Raw genomic sequence first — 20,189 nt, 5'->3', positions numbered from 1 at the left:
AAAGAAAGAGCGTGCCACGGCAGCTGGCGTTGCAACTTCCGCCATTGAGCGCTTCGCTAGGCACCCACAACGTTGCTGGCCGGGCCAAAAGTTTGCACATTTGCGTGTGCTACCAATTTTGGCCAGAAACAGGGATGTCTGGCTGGCTGCCTAGTTCGGAGTGGGTGAGAAAGCATTTTCCTCGACGGCGGCTGCAATGAGCCTGGGCGCTCTGCTAGTGCCTGACTCATTGGCAGTCATTGGAACTCGTTTGCCCCAGCTGCACCGCGCCAGGTGTAATTGCAAAATTCCAGCCAATTTGCAACAGAAAATTGTGTAATAGATAATAAATGAGCTGAGTGGAGTAGAGCATGTGCAGCATTCATGGCCCACTGATCAGCGATTGACCACCGCTGAATGAATGAATGAATCATCATCATCATCAATGAGCTGGCAAGCGACACCCTAGATAAGCCAACCAAAGTCCTCCAGTGCGGACAAGTAATGGCCACTTAATCCTTGACGACCAGCATTAATGTGGCACTTGACACACATTAAACGCGAATACAGCCACAGAATTATGGCCCAAAGAGGCTCAAGTAGGTGGCCCATAGTGTCCCTATCTACGGGCGATGCTAAGCCAAAGTGGAGTAACCCAAAGGCAGAATGGTTGCATGGGGAGAAACAAGAAAAATCGATTAGCTCAGCCAAGCAATCAGCTCAGAAATGAGCGGAATGAATCTGTAATAATCAAACAGAATTGGAAGAGGAATTGGCTAAAGCAGAACCAAACAAAAAAACAAAAAATGGAGAGGTATCACGACTTGGCCCCACATCCCATCGAATTCAAATGAATCCCCCAGTCAGTCGTTGAAACCGGCAAATGGAAACCATTTCCGCACACTCACACGCTCATGAACATCGATGAATATCCTTTTAGATGGCTGCCGGCATCAAGCCATAAAAGCATTTAGCCGAAAATTTGCACTGAATATGATAAGCCAATGCCATTTTGTTGGGCCACAAGGAAAAGTACATTTTCCGCTATTATTTGTATAGCACTTTTAAGTAACTGAAAATATTGAATTTTATTATTGGATCGCAGCCGCAAATCGATGCAGCGCAGAGAGAAGCGCGAATGCCATTAAAAATTTACACCGTATGCATAAAGTTCAATTTCAACGGCGACAGCTTGTTTGTTTGCATTATGTGGATGCTATAGGTAACCGCCAAATGCGTTTGGCCACCACAGGAATAATCAGAAATTCAGTGCTGGGGATCGGAATCGAGAATCGGGATCGGGATGGGAGGCTGGAAGCTGCAAACTGGATGCAGACCAGCCATTTGTTGACGATGCCACACGATGATGCCGTGCCATTTTCCGCAGATGAGCTGCGAATTGAGCAAAAGTGCTGGCCATAAAATCCGGGCTGCGGTGAGGCGTGTTAATTATCCCATGTAAACCCGAACCAAATTGGCAAATGGCGCAATGCCAGTGGAGGCAAATCCAGGCGCTAGCACAAATGTTTATCAAGTTATTAACGAGCAAATTGAACTTTACGCAAAAGGTTAAGCAAACACGAGAACGGAAGTGCAAGCAACAAAATCTCTGAAATCTATGAAAAGAACGCTTTAAGAAGGCACATAAAACGCCAAACTTCTGGTGCGAAAGGGACTCTCGAATTTTATTTGCATTTTATGACTCATTTTTCACGCCTTCCTCGGAGGGCCTGCTGGTGTCAGTTGCGGCTGATAAAAGCCAGAACCGAGACCAGCACAGCCAGGACTGAGACCAGGACAACCAGGACGAACAGGACCCAAGTTAAATTGCAGGCCGCATAATCCTTTTCGGGCCGTCGTCCCTTTTGTCGCTGCCAATATAATTTATATATAGGAGAAATGCTTTTGAAATGCCCAAGGCCTCAACGGAAATGCCAGATAATTGAAATTGATATATGACGAGGCACCAGCACCGGAGTTTCCGTCCTCATGTTTCCAGTGCTTCTAAAACACAAACGAGGTCTGCCTTCGCAGATAAACAGAATAGCAAGAACAGCGGGTGGATGGGACTATATTGCGTATACGCCCCGAACGTCTGAAACGGCATTCATAATTTTGCGTACACATGGAAAATGGGTAAACACAACACGAAGCGAAAGGAAAACTGAGGAAAATCCAAGGCACACAAAAACACAAGCACACACACTTTCGTAGCACGTGGACCACTGGCATGTGTGGCCGTCTCCATTTTATTTGTTTTTTAATATTTTTATGTGCCCCCGTATTCGCCAGTATTTTGCTTTTCTTTCGATTTTATTTTCGACCCGATTTTCCTTGGATTGTGCTGGTGGAAAATTGGAACATATGCGCTTCACCTTCGCCTTAATTAATATTATTTTGTAAATAATAATTAATTTTACCTCGAGCGTAGCTATTTTCATTCCGAAAATAAAAATAATTTCCCATCGTGGAAAATGAATGATGAGCACCATGTTCATATTTTATATTTTCCGAGAGACCGTAACGCGCGATGAGTGAAATGATAATTAACATGATTTCTATATGCCCCGGAAATCGGTTCTTTTGGATTGGAAATTGAATCTGAATTCGCACTGCTTTCTGCTATTTTAAGCGGCTCCCATAAGGAAATGTCAGTTGCCTGCCCCTTTGCAGTTAAATAAATAAATAAATAAATGAACTTTTTGGCCAAAATTTAAGCCCTCTGGATTTGATCCGAACCATCAGCGGTATTCCACTTGGCTCAAATAATTGATGAACCAAAGAGCCATAAATTCCCCATACGCAAGTCGGAAGTTGTTAAGCCCAAATAAATCGACTTGAATCGGATGCAATCGCGTAAATATTTCATAGGCCAGCGTAGTCTGGTATAGCAGAATTTGGCCAAAAAATCACGGGGCAAAAATCCGTGTTACACATACGCCGTGTTGCCAGGCGCCAAACAAACAAACAAACCGAACAAAATACATATACACGTACATATACATATAAAAGTGCGAAGAAAACAAAATTTCGGGCGCCGGTCGTTTGGTGCGTGTGAGGAAATAATTTATACACCTTTTGAAAGATTTATGCAGCATGGCTCTGGGGCTCGGGCCCCAGAAATCGCGAAATCAAAGCGTGAAATTCAATTAATCTAAGCAGTAAAGTCGTTGGCGAAATCACTGAAATCCCTGAAATCCCAGCAATCGCAGAAATCCCCATTCGATATGCCAGGGCTTCAGGACACTCTATTCGTTAACACTCGTTAGTTGACTCGCGGTGATTCATAACTCGCATAATACCAACTGGACACTCTGACATGTGAATCCGATGAATCAGATGAATCAAATGAAGTTTCGGCGCTGACACAGCACAAAAATACATATATATATATTCTGTTGGGCTTTCGGAAACTGCAGTGGGTTGGGCTTGTTGGCTGGTTCATCTTATTTGGGTTAGCCATCGAGTATATATGGCAAATCGCTAACGGTACGGGTATATTCACCGTTTGGGCCAAAAGCGAGTCTCAGCCAAAAGCCAAAACAAACAAACAAACAAACGACGATGCCAAAACAAAACTGAAGCTGCAGCTGAAGCAAAAGCACAAACAAAGCGAAAACTGCAAAAGCGTAACAGAGTGCAAAACTTTTTTTCTGACTTTTTTTTTGTCGATGTTTTGCTTATGGAAAAATGCAAATAATAGTGGAGTTTTTTCTTTTCTGGGCGGTGGCAGTTGAGCTGCGGGAGGGAACTAAGAGCACGTGCATGGAAATGCAAAGAAAAACCAGCTCTACACAAGAAAAATATTCCATTGTTAATATTCCGCATACTTTTTTGGGATTACACTTGACGTTGAATGGGATATTTTCATACAATACTTTGGAAAGCAAGGGGAAATGCAGTTACATTCTTATTTGTAAGGCTAGAATTAAACTGACATATTTCCAATTTTATCAGCTTCTAGCTTACAAATTACACTTTATTATTTATTAGCTTCATTTTACTAATTTAGTTGCATTAGTAAAAATAGCTACCGTTGTTTGAAAACTTTTTCAGTGTACCACTTCAACAGTTGTCAAAGCATAAATGTTTGCTGTAATTTTGAGCTACCTCCGCAATTCGGAACGGAAAATCGAGTGGATTTAATTGGCACTGAAACTGCAACTGCAACTGCAGCACCACTCCAAGTGCAATGCCGTGCCACACAAACAAAAATTATGCAAAATACCAGGCTGCCTGCGACTTTGATAACGAAACTCTGTTGCCTGGGAGACGTGAGAATGATGCGCCTAATGTTGCAGATGATTTGCATACAAAGTTCGGCCAAAGTCAATGGCCAAAGAAAACCCATGACATGAACTTGCCACATCTCACACTCCCCACTGTCATGGCTTCAATTTTCCAATTTCCCTGGGCAATGAAACTACCTTTCACTGGGGCGCCCAAGCTCATCAATCTTGCAGGCAAAATTAATTGAAATTTTGGTCAACCGCATGTAACTGATCGAATCAAAATCAAAAGAACAATAATAACAATAACAATAACAACGGCAGCAGCTGGGCATGCAAACAATTTCCACACATTGAACAAAAATAATAAACAAAAGAGGATAGCAAAACATCGAAGGCAGAAAAAACGCACACAAAACTAAACAAATGCTCAGAATGCGATGCTGTATAATTGAACACGATACGCAGACAATCGTACCGAAATGGAAATTTTGTTTACAATTTGTATCCCCCTATATAGTAAATATACATGCATATATATGTATATATGTATATGTCAGCATACATGACAAAAACAACGCAGTCCGGTAATTGTGACAGTTGACTAACTCTTTGCGTTGAAAACTCTTTATTGCCGCTTCCGTCAACCGCAGCAGCATTGAAAAATGCTGAATATAAATGAATCCAACTACCCCAACAGCAAAATATGGCCAACAAATTTAATTGCATTTACGAAATGTATAGAACAGTTTACTCGCTCAAATGTCACAATCGTAAAATTGGAAATTCTAGATGTCTGTTTGCATTTTATCTCCGCCAAAATTCTCAGCGGAGAATCCGATTTACATAATACGAATCTCGCAGAAGAATGTAAACAATTCTGCGGAAGAATATTCCAGGCAAACAAACATTTATATACCCAGAAATGGAATACTATACATGTGAATGATAGGTAATTCCACAATCATCTTAACAATATTATAAGTTATTTCGAATGACTCTTCAGTCAACTTAAATCCGGTTAATTAAACGTGAGTATCGGCGTATGTATCGCAATATAAATTAATGACCATGTTTGCTATGCCAAATTAAAGACAGTTTTTATTGAAAACTAGCTAGTATAAATAGCTTTAAATATTTTAAAATGAAAAAAGTAATTCGTATTCAGCAAATCCGTTAGGTGTTAATTGTAAAAAGAAGTGTAGAAAGTCTAGAAAATATATTAATTTACTGTTTTACATTTCCCTACAATAGCCGAAGCAAATTGCGAACTCCATATGTTCGCAGGAGATCAACCTATCCAAATGGTTAATTTATTGCAACATAAAAACACACTCAAAACCGATAGATCGCCTACCAAAGATAAAGACCCAACGGTCTAAAAAAAAGGATAAAATTCCTTAGATGGATTGACTCACCTTGGCCTGAAAGGTGATGCCGTGGAAGAAGGCCTGCTCGGCGTGCAGCGGCACCCGCAGATCCTGGTCATCCTGGACCAGGTCGTACGGCGTCGACGGCATTCTCAGATAGTTCAATAGCACCGATTCGGACCACTTGTAGTATCATGAAATGGTTTTCATCTTCCTCGTGCTACGCTTTTGCAGCTGATGGCGCAATTGCCATAAAACGCCACTTGGCCGACGCTTTGGCTGCTGATTTTGGCTGCTTGGCTGCTGTTGCTGATGGCCCTGTATCTGAATCTGCGTCGGCTGATTCAGATTCAGATTCGGATTCTGGTTCGGACTCAGATTCAGATTCAGATGCGGATTGTGCTGGCTGCTTCCGAGTTGGCTCATGCAAATTGTGGTGGGGCGACGAGCGCTCAGTGATTGATTTGCGATTGCAATGGCTGTGCTGTTGGCCAAAACCCTCCGTGAGCCCGAAACCTCCTCTTGGCCAAGTTGAGCGCTCTTGCTTAATCTCAATTTATGAGCTTGCGGTTACTGGATGCTGGCAAATTGAATTGCGTCAGTTGGATTCTTTGGCCGTATTGCTGCTTTTACGTTTTATTATGAAATCGCCTCTGTCTGCGGTGTATCTGCAAGTGGTAAGAAAACAGAAAAGATATTCGTGATGAAAAAGTAGAAAAGCAGAAAAGTAGAAAGGCATTATGGGAGTCCGATATTGGCGGTCTGTAATCAAATGACGCCTAATCGCTGTGACTCCGTCAATCCATCGAGCTGTCTATTAAAGTGAGTCATTAACTGAATGGTTTGAGTCAGCTTTGGGTTCGCTGGAAAGCAACAGCATGCTAATCACGAGCTTTAATCGACTCACTCACTAGTCGAGCTCGTGGTGCGATGACACCGTTGCCAATCGAATTCTGAATTGGTTTTTCGACTCGCATTGGAACTTGGACGCCAGCCCACCTACATACACGTGTCGCATTCGAGCTTTGAATTCGTAATTCGATTTGTTGCTCAGGAAGTGGTGTCTGCACTTTAATCGAGCTCGGCCTATGAAACACAATATTGCTTATTTTCACATGGTTATTGTGAGACGCGTTAAAGTGTTCATAAAGTTTATTCAAATAGACAACTACAGTAATGAGAGCGTGTGGTCCAATGCGGATTTCATATTCTAAACAGTATATACCTGGCTATCTTAGGAATGGCCATCTTATAGAATATTTAACTTTATTGGCTAGATATGAAAATCAAAATAGTAATAGTTTACCCTTTTCACTATATTAAGCGCCCACTGTAAGCACACACAGCCAAACTTTAAGCTTAACTACTGATTTTTTGCTATTTTGGTCTCTTTGTTCGTCTTTTTATTGCGAACTATGAATTTTTCAGAGAGTCTGCAGCTTAATAAGTGCAGACTTTAAATATTTATATGATTCACAACTTCGCTGCCATTTGGTTACGCTGTTTGTTATAGTTTTAAACAAAAAATTAAACAAAAGTTGGCGAGCTAATTCCATTTCAATTATTCAGTATTGTCAGACCTTACATTTTAAATTCGGTTGAATTTTGATAGTTAAGCTGCTTAAAGGATATGAAAACAATTTCATAAAGTCCAGCTAAACTTTAATTTAGCGTTTAATCCTTTTTTGTTTTTTATTCATTCTTTTCTTTCACTCTTGCAAATGATAATATAATTAGTTCCGTAAATTGGCAACGCAATGACCACATTAATTTAGCATAGATTTAAATTGTGATTTTAATTGCTAAATTGATTGCTATATGGAATAATAAATAAAACAGATTAAAATTGATTTCATTTCTGATACAGATCTGTACTTATTATCTGTTAATCGTGATTTGCTCTATCATTCCATCGTTCATTTTAGTGAGTGTTTAATATTTTCGATTTTCTCATGCCCCGATGCTCAATCGCTTAATAAGTTTATAAGCCCCAAACAAAAGTTTGAACTTAACGTCAACAGCTGGTTAGCATCCCCGTCTCTTTCCCGCCGCCTCTTTCCCGCCGCCTCTTTCCGTCTCTTTCGCACCGCCTCTTCCCGTCTCTTTCCCACCGCATTCGTTTGCTCTTTGTGCTGTCTTTGTCTTTTGGAGCCTTCCAGTTGGCGGAGTACGTTGAAAGCCAGGCCAGAGGGTCACGGACGTTTACGCGTGTAAATGACAAGGCAGCCCAAGCGCAGCTCCAATAACAACAAAAAGCATCGGAAACAACTACAACAAAGTTACAACAAAAGTGGCAACAACAAAAACAAGGGGCCCAGCGATGACTTTAGTTGTTGCCTCGTTTGTTTATCTGGCTCCTTTTTTTCTGTTTTTTTTGGTTTCTTGCAAAGTCTCGAATTGCTTGGCAATGTCTTCTCTCCAGTGAATAAATATGCTGAGCCAACTTTTTAAACCCATGCCCCATCTCTTTCACTTTGCACATTGCCTCTTTGTCTCGCATTAAGTTATCAATTTGGGTGTCGATTGAGTTCAAATTGCCAGCAGCTGATACCGCCGAGACCCCCTCCCCCACCCCTCTTTCCACTCCGGACATCGGATTGGATTCGAATCGAATGGCATCGAATCGAATGGAATGGAGGGCATTGGGTTGAGGTTGGCCGCCAGTTGACACTTTCCGGGGAGCGACATAAATCAGCTTTGTTTTGAGGTCAGCCTGCATTCAGGCGGGGATTAGGAAGGTGTGGAAGCTTGACCCGCGGAGTTTAGCCTAATGGGGCTTCTGTTTGGAATCTTTTGAACTAACATTGCTGCATGTTTAAAAGGTTAACATATCAAGGAATTTCTACGTTATCACCGCAACTTTTTCACAAAGTACTTCTACGGATTTGTTATTATAATTTGTAGAAATAATTTGTCAGTAACTTCTTAAACTTGCTAGCTGCTTAAAAAAACCTATTCAAGTATCTTTAGAGCTTCCCAGAAAATTTTACAATTTCCCTTGAAGTTTCTCATTATATTTCTACTTTCAAGCCCTTTGCCTTGCTCCATATACTTCCTTGCTATCCGACCAAAGTTCAATGTTCGTTCGCCCACAGGAGTACATACATCATCGTGTTAGGACCTAGCTACCTTAGCTCCTCCGCCATTTTGTGGCCACACACACACACATAAACAGATACACACTCCTACTTATATGGACAATAGGGTTCAAGTACCTCAAGAAAGCGGGCTGCACATGCGTCGTACTAGACAAAAAGCCAGCCAGCGAAATGCAAGAGACGGCACTTAAGTTGCCCAGCACTTAGCACCCACCTCTGTTTCCACCATTCCATCTCCACCACTGCCACTGCCACTGCCACGCCCCTGCCGCCCACCGGTGGTGCAAGCAACAAACTCGAACCTCCATGCTACGCACGTCGCTCTTTGGATTCTTCTACCTTCTATCTTCTGGCGAACGCGCAGCTATCGGTTTCGCATTGTTCGGCGACTCGTGCTTCTTTGCACTACACTTAGGAAAACGGGAAGGTGTTTCTTTTAAACAAAATACTGCTCACAAAGCTAATTATTCTCCTTCATAAAGTAAAGTAAGCAGATCAATGGAATATTATAGCTGGACTATTTATTACAAAAGTTATCCAACTTTCTCAACTTTTGTTGCCAGGTGCAGCTTCTCCCAACTCCGATTTGTTCTTGCGCCCGCGCAGCAACAACAAATGCAACTGCAACATTTGTTGCAACTACTGCCACTACAACTGCAACTGCAACGCGGTGGCGCAGCCAACTGAAAATAAAATGGAAAAAAAACTCGAATCGGCTGCAAGTGAATGACTTGGCGAGCCCTGAAAGGCGTGCTTCTTGGAAAAGAAGCATTCGAGAGGCGATAACCGGTTTTCCGACTGGGAGCCGTATTCCGATTCGGAGTCAAAGTCTTGGTAACTTACACGCTCACTTCCTTTCCGGTTCTTGCAATATACGAGTTATAAATATATATATGCACGAGTGCAGATATCTGAGCAGATATTGGCCAAAAGCGAGTGCAAGCGGGATGGCCAGCAAACAAAGCCCAACTGCAGTCAGCTGCAATTTGTGGCCGTTTTTCAAGTTTTGCACTCGAACTTGCAATTACGTAGCAGCGAATGAAGCGAATCGCTTGCCAGCTTTTGTCATGCCCCAAAACGAATCGAAAAACCAAAGGCAGAAGAAAAAGAAAATGAAAAATAAAAAATAAAAAAAAAGATATTTACTGCGCAGTCGCAGCCTCCGCGGTTGCAGTGGCAGTTGCACTTGCCGCAAGCAGTTGTTGCCGAGCGGATTATGCAAGAAAAAACGAAACTGGTCGCGAACTGATATTGGTATTTTGAGTATTTCTTTCGGGAAAACTTGAAAGAAAAGATTGCCAAGTTCCCGTGCACGCTCCCTGTTTGTTATTTTCTTTAATCAACAGACGAACAACGGCAATTAAACGGATATAGCGATGGCAAACAAAGGCCAGCTGCGTTGTCTCCTATTTGGCCAGGAAAGTCCGGCTGCTTGGGCATCAATCTTGTTTTCGATTTCACAGAAACTAACTGCCTGCCTGCCTGAGTCGGCAACTTGCTTCGCCTTAGAAACCCAGGAGATGGCCAGAAGATCCCGATCTGCCGACTGGATTGTGTGTTCTGTGTGTCTCGCCATTGTCGTTTTGGCCACATACTCGTACATACTCGCACATACATATATTTATGAGGCAGACATCCCCAGACATATGGGAAGAAGCAGAGGAGTCGGCTGGGCGATGCAAAACTTTTTGCCTGTGTATCTATAAGATACATTTTATTCAAAGAGCGAATGGACGCGTGTGTGTGCGTGTGTGTGTATGTTTGTTGAGCACCTATAAATAGCAGCAGGCGGCCACTCAGGCAACCCCACCCCCGTCCGCAACGCACCTCAACAACATTTTTTTGGTCTAAACCGAACAAAAATTAAAACATAAATCTGTTGGGCAGAACAGCGATTGCCAAATCAACTGGGAATGGCGGGGCTAGAATCGAATTCGTTCTTCTTTCGGGAAATTCATTCACTTTGGGGATCATTAGCCAAGCGTTTTAAGCCCCAAGATACACATCAAATATATATGTAGCTCTTAAAACTCCGACTAACCTTGAAAGCGAACTTTGGCATAGTAAGTATATTTTAAACTAAAAGTTATTAATGATCAAACAAAGCGGGTAGAGAGTGGAGAATCGAAATGTTGGTGGGTCAGTTATCAGCAATTTTGTCATTGCCCTGAAATTTATCGTTTATTATGCGTCTGCCTCGCCGGTTTCCGTGTCAGTCTGCATTCGTGTGTATCTTGCAGATGCATTTCACCAGAATCAGAATGCTGCGTTGTAAGCGGCAATCAAACAGTTTTCGTACCGACCAAAACGAAAAAACAAAAAACAAAACGTATATAATTCATATGCATATGTATCGCTGTTATTGTTGGGCAATAAATTATAAAAATAATAAACACGCTGGTGGCCGTATTCCACGTCTCATTTTGGCACACATTCAACTAATATCTCGCCAGATCTGCACTGCAGCCCAAAATGTATCTAGAACGCGTCGAAAGCGTCGCGTAATCAGTTTTTTAGCTGCGATCTGTGAAAAATTCGCATCTTCACTAGTTTTTTGTGCAGAGTCTAAGCGAAAAACTTTCCATTTCTTTGGCGGCGTGGGTGGTTTGAATAGTTCTCGAATGTCATCGGAAAAAGGGGACTCACCGCTGTAACTTTTTTATCTTGTTTATTTGGGTATATAGTTTCACCGATACCACACTCGCACACACACACACACACAAACACACTGTGAACACCTACGGGTATTTAACAGGTCTCGGCTCGTCTTCGGTTCTTTTATATTTTTTCTTAATCCCGCTTGGTGGGGAAGTGATTTCGAAAATTAACTGCCAATTCTCGGAAGACGAGGCTTTTCTACCTATCCAAAGCTCTCAGCTGAATGTTAATAAACACAGCGTTGTTTGAGTTTGGTTATGTCTGTCTATTTTTTTTTTAGTAAGAGAGTTGGCGCCGACTTGTTGCTATGTTTGTTTGTGGAAGATTTTGTTCTACCACGGGTATGAATATTAAATAACTTTTTTGCCAGTCTGCTTTACACGGCTTGTACCCTTTTTTTTATTGTGCAAATCACCGTTTATTTTGTTTGCTTACTTTCGAAACGGAAATGCTTAGATTATGATCGGGTAGAACTTCACTTTCGTCACGAACATAAAACGCAGAATTGCAGAATTGAATTGGGAATGCCGTAAAACCCGTTTTCGAGAATGCAGCGCACAATGACTATGGATATAAGAATACCAATAGCTACTACCTTATGTATTTTGGATGGGGGTTGGGCTATGTATGTTGTTGAATTTTGAATATTAACGGCGATTGACTCGAATTACGTGCGTGTGCAACGACGAAACCGATATGCGACCGTTACTACGATTATTTTTTTTTTTCGAAAATACAACCGGTATTCAGAACTTTTCTCGCTTTTCGAAGCGACGTCAGACAAACGATGACGTTGCGTATACGTATACGCTGGTGTCTGGCCACAAAGAACGCCGAACAACAACTGCGGCACTTCGGCCTCTGCCGTTTCGTTTCGTTTCATTTCGTTTAGCAGAAAAGCACTCTGGCGTTTACAGGGTGCTTTTCCGGAAAACCAGTTTTCGTCGCGCTCTTAGCCGGCTCTCTTAGTTTCAACTTGGTTTCACTCGGCAATGCTCGCTCTCTGCGGTGACGAAAAGCGAAAGCCGTTGGCCAATCAAAACGACCCAACTACACGTGCTCGCTGATGATTTTCCATGGAGTGGGCCGAAGGGGCTGGTGGATTGCGTGGGGGGAGCGGGGGGAACTGGGCCCAGCGTTTTGGCCAAGTTTCTCTGTTTTGGTTTTTGTGCGGCCAGAGTCTGTGGCTCTCTTCCAGTCGCCTTCAGATGTGAAGACGGCCACAGGGTAAACATGGTCAAACATTGGCAAACATGGCCCAGCACACAAGGGCTTCTATTGAGGAGTCTGGCTTGGCAAACATGTGAAGGGGATTGAAAGAACAACTTGATAGAATTTAAATTCTACATGTGCTAATTGCATTATTGAAACAAGGCGTTGAACAAGGCACTTTCAGTCGTACTTAAAAAGACCCTTGAATATTTATTTATATTATAATATTATCTATATTATAATATTTATTAATAAATAGTTCTTAAACAAAATAATTTTAAATAAATATTTTATATATAACCTTCTTTTTTCCACATTAAGTTATTTTTACCAAACCCCTATTTATGTTATAATATATTTTTATTGGAACATCAATTTTGGAAACCAAAAAACACCTATACTTACTGAAATATCCCAACAAATTCTTATTATTAGCATGGACTTTTATCAGAAATGTCCACTGTTCTTCAAAATCCTCCAGAATCTAAGTTGACAACTAAATTCTCGGCATACCGAAAGTAACCTAATATATCGGTGGTTTTTGGAGACAGCCACAACCTGAGCTTGTTGACAACTCAGTTCGCATATCTGCGAGTATTCACGCATAATTCGTCCTTTTCCAGCGGATCCTGTGCGTGCGGTTGTGTGTGTGTGTGTGTGAGTGTGAGTGTGAGTGTGTGTGGGTGCAGAAATTGTATTCATGGGAAAATATGCAAAAGCATGAAGCCGCAATCATATGGAGGGCCAAAGCTGGGGAGACCGCAAAAAGGATGACAAACAAGCGCAAACTCGCAAAGGATGCGTCCTGGTTGTCAGGCAAACGACACGGAACGCAGGCCGATGAAGAAAGGATACGGATGCCAGCATACTTCTCGCAGTTAGCCGCATTAGACGCCAGGATGTGCCAGGATACGGAATGCGGTCAAGGATTCGAGCGCGACTTGGCCGAGAGATGCAGAGCGAGTGCATTCGAACTGGGCAAATATTTGCAGTATTTTAATTACTTTTTTGTCCAGAGTTTCTGCAACAGTGGCACAGGAATAGAGATTGGAAATTAAAACAGCCGAGGAACAAGTTCAAATGGCTGTCGCCGTATTCAGATCCCCCTTTCCCCCTCCGCTTGGCCACTTTTTTAATTAAAAAAGCGCACAACTGAAAATGGCGCCCGCAAAACGGCGAACATTTTCACACAGCTTAACGTGGCCAACTTTTGTGGGTTGGCAAAAACTTTAAAATGCTCCCCAAGTCACAGATCCTTTAAAGCCATTTCCCGAAAGCCGTTCAATCATGGAAACTTTTCCCCCTGGGCCTGTGTCAATTTTCACTTAACACATTGTCGAAAAATCTTAAGCAACCCTACTTAGGCAATCCCATCAACAAGAAAACGGCTTCGAGTTTCAAGTGGTTACGAATACGAAAAAAGAAAAAACTTTTCCATTTTCCCGCCCACCTTAGCTCAAATTTTCAGGGATGAACCATTGAGTGAGCAGGTTTAAAGCCAAATCAATTAATAACTTTTGCCAACACGCATCCACACGCATCTTTTGCCATTCGAGCAGCGCCTAAAAGCACGCTCATTATTTTCTGCATAAATTATATTACGATACGGAGGCGAAACCCATTTGACATAAAAATTTACTGCACATGTTGTGCGATGAACAAGATGAGCAGACGAGGCGAACTTGATAAGCTTCAGGATGAAACCAATAAATTTATTGTCGCACGGAGTCTGGGTTTGGCAGCTCCTTCTTTTTTGGGGGGACTCTCGTCCTTGTCCTTTGTGTTAACGCTTCGTTAAGTCTGCGTTAATTTATGTGGGCGTGGCTGCCTGTAGGCCAGAAGCCAAATGACTTTGATAAACCAAATTGTCTAGCGCTATCCTGGGCACAAGTTGTAGGCCGTTAAATCCATCTTGGCTGGGAAAATCAATCAGCAAAGCAAATAAATACAATTAATGTTACATTACGCATACGCCGTGTTGCACGGCTAGAGAAGAAAGCTTGGGTCCTCTGGAAAGGAGGCTGTGTTGGAAAATATATGCCAAGCAACAATTCATCGCAATTTTATGCATGTCAACGACGACTTCTTCGAGGAGCAGGAAATGAAAAGCCCGTCTCGACTTTATGCAAAAGCACGAAATAAGAGCAGACGACTGAAATATGAATAAAAAAGGGAAAATCAAATATGCACTCGCGTGAAAATTAATGCGACACGCTTCTCAAGCAGCTCGCACTTGACTCATTCAGCGTTTTTCCCTCTCCACACTCGCGTTTTCCCACATTTAACTTGCTTAATTGAAGGAAAAGTATAAGTAGAATGAAGAATGAGGAAGCCAGGAAGCGGAAGTGGTAAAAACTTGTTGAAAACTTGATGAGCAGTTTAGAGTTATGGCTTGTGGCTTGGCTAAAGTTAAAACAATACGTTATTTAAGCCAAGCAATTAGTTATTTTGCCGTTCATCTCCCAAGAGGTAGCAATCTACAGAATGCAATAAATATTGTTTGCCAACCGCAACCGGTATCAAAATCAATTGCAAGCAAGCTTAATAAAGTCAAAAGGATAAAGGATTATGGATGATACATACGTAGATGCCAAATTTTCCCGAAAAACAATGTAAGCAATTTACCGAGGCAATTAGAAATGTTCAAATATTCCAGTCAAGACACAAATCATTGTGAAATATTCAACCGGAGATGGAAATAACTGACGCCCACTCACCCATATTTCCTGCTCACCCCCGATTTTCCTCAACTTATAATTGAGCCCGTAAGTAGGCACATTTAAGTCGTAAAACTGAATGCTAATGACGCCCATTTTTCAATGCCCTCCAATCCGTAGTCCATTAGCGAGCCCCCAAATCATTTGTAACCTCCGCTAATTAGCGTTTATTTGAGGGATAAGGTCCGACATGCCCGGTTTTCCAACCATTCAGCCAGGATATGTGGTCGATACTGGTTCCAGTTTTGCTGCTCTTCAACGCGACAAGTTGGCTCAACCCAATCCTGTCCAGCGTCAACAAGGACAGGCGTCATGAATCGGTGCTTCTACTCCAGCATAGCCAGCATGGCAATGCATCTGGCTTGGAGAGATTTCCCTGGCCAGTCTTCAGGTTCAACGAACAGATGGACTTCTACGTGAGGGGAAGCTACAACAGCGAAATGCTCGTCCTTGTCTGGCAAACTGGAAATTCGGACTGGGACTTGGATTTGTGGCAGGCTCTCGACCGAAGTCTCCTGAATATGAGGAAGGTGAGGGTGTTGCTATTGAGGAAATGGCAGGGAATCCCAACGGCTGACGTTGCCAAAGTCGCTGAGCACCTGTGTTTCCTTCACGTCGCCGTAATTGGACAGGAAAATAGGATATATCGACTGCAGCCCTACGCTCCGCAACGATGGCTGGAAGTAAGTCCCGCCGATTCACCCATCTTTGTCAAGGTTCGAAACTATTTTGGCAGATATATAGTCACTCTGCCGGATCAATTTGCACCCCGATCGATTGTATATCGCAATTCGAAAACAGGCGAACTGCAAATGACGGGCTACGTGTATAAATTTGTACTGGAATTTATTCGTATGTACAACTTTACGATTCGCTGGCAAAGACCCATTGTACAAGGTGAGCGAATGAATCTGATCCTTCTGCGGAATATGACCCTCAATGGCACCATTAACATGGCCATCAGCCTCTGTGGCTTTGAGACTCCCAGTGAATTGGGTGTTTTCTCGTATATATACGATATGGAAGATTGGTACATAGTAGTTCCACGGGCCCGGGAAATTTCCATTGCCGATGTGTATGTGGTGATGGTTAGCGGAAATTTCCTAATCGTCCTGATTATTTTCTACAGCATTTTCACCATTTTGGATACTTGTTTTGGACCGCTTTTGCTCAAGCAGCGCATTGATTGGTCGAATCTGATGCTAAACGAACGTATGATATCGGGAATTATGGGTCAGTCGTTCAATATGAGGGCGAGGAATACAATCAGCGCGAAGGTGACCAATGCCACTCTGTTTCTTCTTGGATTGGTTCTAAGTACCCTATATGCTGCCCATCTTAAAACGCTGCTCACCAAGCGACCTACATCGCAACAGATCTCCAACTTCAAGCAGCTTCGGGATTCGCCGGTAACCGTATTTTTTGAAGAAGCCGAACGATTTTACCTAAAAAATGTGTTTGACCGGCCCATTAACTACATTCACGATCAGTTGAATTTCATGGAAACCGTCGAATATAATGCTCTGAGGAGCGGTTTGAACAAGTCGAGTGCTTTCTCCGCTTTGACATCCGAATGGATGATAGTGGCCAAGCGACAGGAGCTCTTCAAGCAACCGATTTTCACGGTTCAGCCGGACTTACGGGTCATCCAGACCAGTGTCCTGCTATCACTTGTTATGCAGTCCAACTCCATATACGAAGATCATATCAACGATCTGATCCATCGGGTTCAGAGTGCCGGAATCGTGGAATATTGGAAGCAGCAAACCCTGCGCGAAATGATCACCATAAGCTTGATCTCCCAGAAGGATCCATTTCCATATGTTGCTTTCAGAGAATTTAAAGTTAGAGATCTGCTTTGGATTTGGATCTTGTGGGCCGGCTTCTTGTTCCTGTCCTTCGTCATATTCCTGTGCGAACTTTTGGTTAATTTCTTCATTAGCAAGCCCTAATTAGAAATAAAACACCCCACCGAACTGACTCCCTCATTAATGATAACCATTTATGGTATCCAAGCGTTTGATTAATTATAGGTACATGACCTGAAATTAGCCACCTGATTGAACTAATTGGTTCATTATTCATTTTAGGCGCCTTTGAATAATCACTTATGTTTATGAAATAAAATAAAATAAAATAAAATATCTAAAATTTGTATTGCCAAAATAATGAAATCCTTTTTTTTATGAATTACTAAGGATAATTTGCATATATGTACATAAGATATATTTGTTTTAAAGATATTGTGCCCAGATTTCCAAAGCATGTTTAAACATTTGTGTGGGACAGAAACAAATAGGAACTAGAACTTTTTGAGATAGTTAAACATCTACCGCCCTTGAACCGCTGAAACCCCACACCCATGGCCCGCATATTTCCCGACTAACTAATGGTCTGCAGCACTTTCCACACGTTGACATAAATCAAACATTTCGTCGGGATTACTTTCAAAAAATGTCACTCCCATGGCTGCCGTTGGCGTTGACGAGGTTTAAGCGATGGCTTGGTTTTTGTTTCCGACATCGGTCCTCCGTCATTCAATCATCCGGCCTTGGGCTTGGGCTTGGTCTATGGTTTGGGTTACGGGAAGTACGCCCCCATAATTGACGTTTACGTCGGGCTTATCTTTAAGGGAATACACCCCGGCCAAACGAAGCAGACAAGCTGGATTTTCCGTTTATTGGTGAAGTAACGGCCGCATTATGGATGCCAACAGGATGTTTATGGTAAAATCAATAGTGCAAATAGTGCTTTAAGACTACCATCGTTGGGGGAATTTACAAAATAATGTTGCCACTTTCAAACAGGCAGACAATCGAATTATTGATGCACACTATAAGCGGCGTAAAATTTTTAATCAAGCCGGACAACATTGTGCCCGGCAAACTGGTTCCATGCCAACGCCATCCATCCAGGCCCTTGACTAGTTGGAAATTTTCGTGTAATGCAATATGCAAATTAGCGGCTAGCGGCCTTCGGACCACGCCCACAAGCCTCGGGGGCGGCCACTCCCCTAATTGAACCGCATTGCGAGGCTAATTGCAACAACGTCAACAGCGACAACAGTCGAATTTCGAAACACGCAGATTTTGTTGCCGCTCGCAACGCAACTGGCGTCCTTTGATTTTCGGAGAAAATCGAGGGATACCAGCATTTTGCACATTGCATTTCAAAGTGAACCCTGTCGGAAAACTGAAAACAGGGAAATACAATTCAGACAGCGATATACAGACTCATTTGTGTGGTTTAAATGTGAATTTCACAATGTGAAGCTGGTGAGATTTGTGGAACTTATTTGCTTCAACAAAGGCAAAAATTGGCTTACAAATTTGTGCTAAAACATATTTGGAATTTTCTATCTCATAATATTTAGTATTCCCATATGGGGTGTCTTTCCATTCAATCAACTCACCTATATAAAGCCCGAATTAAAATACAAAAATCAAATGAAGACCTTAATTTTATAATTTAATAAAAATTGTTTCGTTATCCCACAATATCCCACTACTTACTATATCCTTCAGTCCACTTAACCAAAACATTACATTTCAATTAATTATGTACGACGGAAAAAAACCATTGTTAATTGTAATTATTTAAGCCACAAAGTGGCCCAAGCGTTAAATTCGTACGGTTTTCCTCCGGAAATGTCCGGTGCAACGCATTAAAGTGTTGACCGAATCGATATGGAACAGACCACATGCCACATTAATTGAATCTACCCGGGAAATGTTTCAAATTATTTAAATGGCTTCATTTAAGTGAAATGCAAGTATTTATCACAAGCCATTAAATTACCCTAAAAAAGTGTAACGAAATATTTCAACATTTTTTAGTTCGTGGCTGAAGTTTCTTTTTTGCATTCTGTATTGCACTCAACATTTTTGCTATTCGCATGCGAAATGCTGTCCTAAAGTTTCCCCACATTGTTGCATTCAAGAGCAACATCTGAATAAATGTTGAATGCCTTCTGCATGGCCAACGTTGAATGGCTAAACTTTTCCCCAACAGCAGGTGGGCGTGGCAGTCGCCCTTCTTGGTTGCCGTTGATTTGGCATTCGTTTGCATTTGTTTATGCAAATCGTGACAGCATCAAAAGAAAAAAAACTGTCAGGCGTCACAAAAATTTGAATTCCAACATAAATTAATGCCGAATATTTTGTGTTTCCCATTTAACTTTCGAGGGCTAATTAGTCGTGAATTTTAACGCACACTGTCATTTGCATAAATTTACAAAATATTTTTTGGAAGGCAGGAAGGTCCTGCGGTCAGTGGGGAAAATTTACGCAACATTCATTTGCATTTGTTCTAATTATGAGCTGAAGCAATTAGAAGCTACAAACTTTCCCGAGACAGCTGAGCAAAAACAATAAACGGAAAATCAAAACAAGCTTAGTGCAAACACCTTTTTGTTTTTGAGGAAGGCGTGGCGGGGAATCCCTCCCAGAAACTGTCAAAAACTCAATCACAAAACTTTCATCTAAGCCGGTTGGAAAAGTTGTTTCTTTTGGTGGGTTGATTCCGGTGGGGTATTTTCCCATTATCCATCCCACCTGGGATGGCATTATTAACAAGTTTTCTATATGCAAATCAGCAACAGCACAGAACTTTCTATGAAAGCAAAACAAAGCAAAGGAGTAGACAATGTTTACCCACCCAAGGACATTGAGTTTTTCCCTCCCGCCTAAAGTTGATTTTCCATTGGCTGGCAGTTTTCCATCAAAATGCGAAACTAAGTGAAATTGATGAATGCTCTCTCTGGTGACAATGGAGTGCCTTAGTTGTCAGTCGGTCTAATAAATGGCATTGTCAGAACTGCGTTGGCGACATTTATCTAGCAAGTTCAATAAATTTAAAGCCGTAAAGAAGATACACATTTTTCTTCATGAGTTCATGCTACTGTAATCCCCGAGTCAAGCTCATCTT

At 42.0% G+C, this 20,189-nt stretch overlaps 2 protein-coding genes across 4 annotated transcripts in view; one reads left to right on the top strand and one right to left on the bottom strand.

The window, feature by feature from the left end:
* The window catches only part of LOC122617038 (capon-like protein), a 45,353-nt gene extending 33,185 nt beyond the window's left edge, over window positions 1-12,168 (bottom strand). For 2 of the 3 annotated variants that reach the window (XM_043792696.1, XM_043792690.1), the window contains exons 1-2: window positions 11,930-12,168; window positions 5,627-6,246 (exon numbers count right to left, since the gene is read on the bottom strand). In XM_043792696.1, coding sequence (XP_043648631.1) covers window positions 5,627-5,728 — 102 coding nt within the window. In that variant the 5' untranslated portion in view covers window positions 5,729-6,246; window positions 11,930-12,168. Of the gene's footprint in view, window positions 1-5,626; window positions 6,247-11,769 lie in introns of all 3 variants that reach the window. The other variant, XM_043792691.1, reaches the window with a different exon arrangement.
* Window positions 12,169-15,484: 3,316 nt separating this feature from the next.
* On the top strand, window positions 15,485-17,215 carry LOC122618065. The gene has a single exon (XM_043794198.1). The coding sequence runs from the start codon at window positions 15,485-15,487 to the stop codon at window positions 17,213-17,215; it is 1,731 nt and encodes a 576-aa protein (XP_043650133.1).
* Window positions 17,216-20,189: the final 2,974 nt, after the last annotated feature.

The sequence above is a fragment of the Drosophila teissieri genome, chromosome 3L (genome assembly GCF_016746235.2).
Source record: "Drosophila teissieri strain GT53w chromosome 3L, Prin_Dtei_1.1, whole genome shotgun sequence".
NCBI classification, from domain to species: Eukaryota; Metazoa; Arthropoda; class Insecta; order Diptera; family Drosophilidae; genus Drosophila; species Drosophila teissieri.
The sequence above is the reverse complement of the archived record's forward strand: the minus strand, read 5'-3'. Positions and strand labels throughout refer to the sequence as shown.

Coding starts and splice junctions, on each gene's coding strand:
- LOC122618065 (XM_043794198.1), top strand. CDS start 15,485: ATGTGGTCGATACTGGTTCCAGTTTTGCTGCTCTTCAACGCGACAAGT.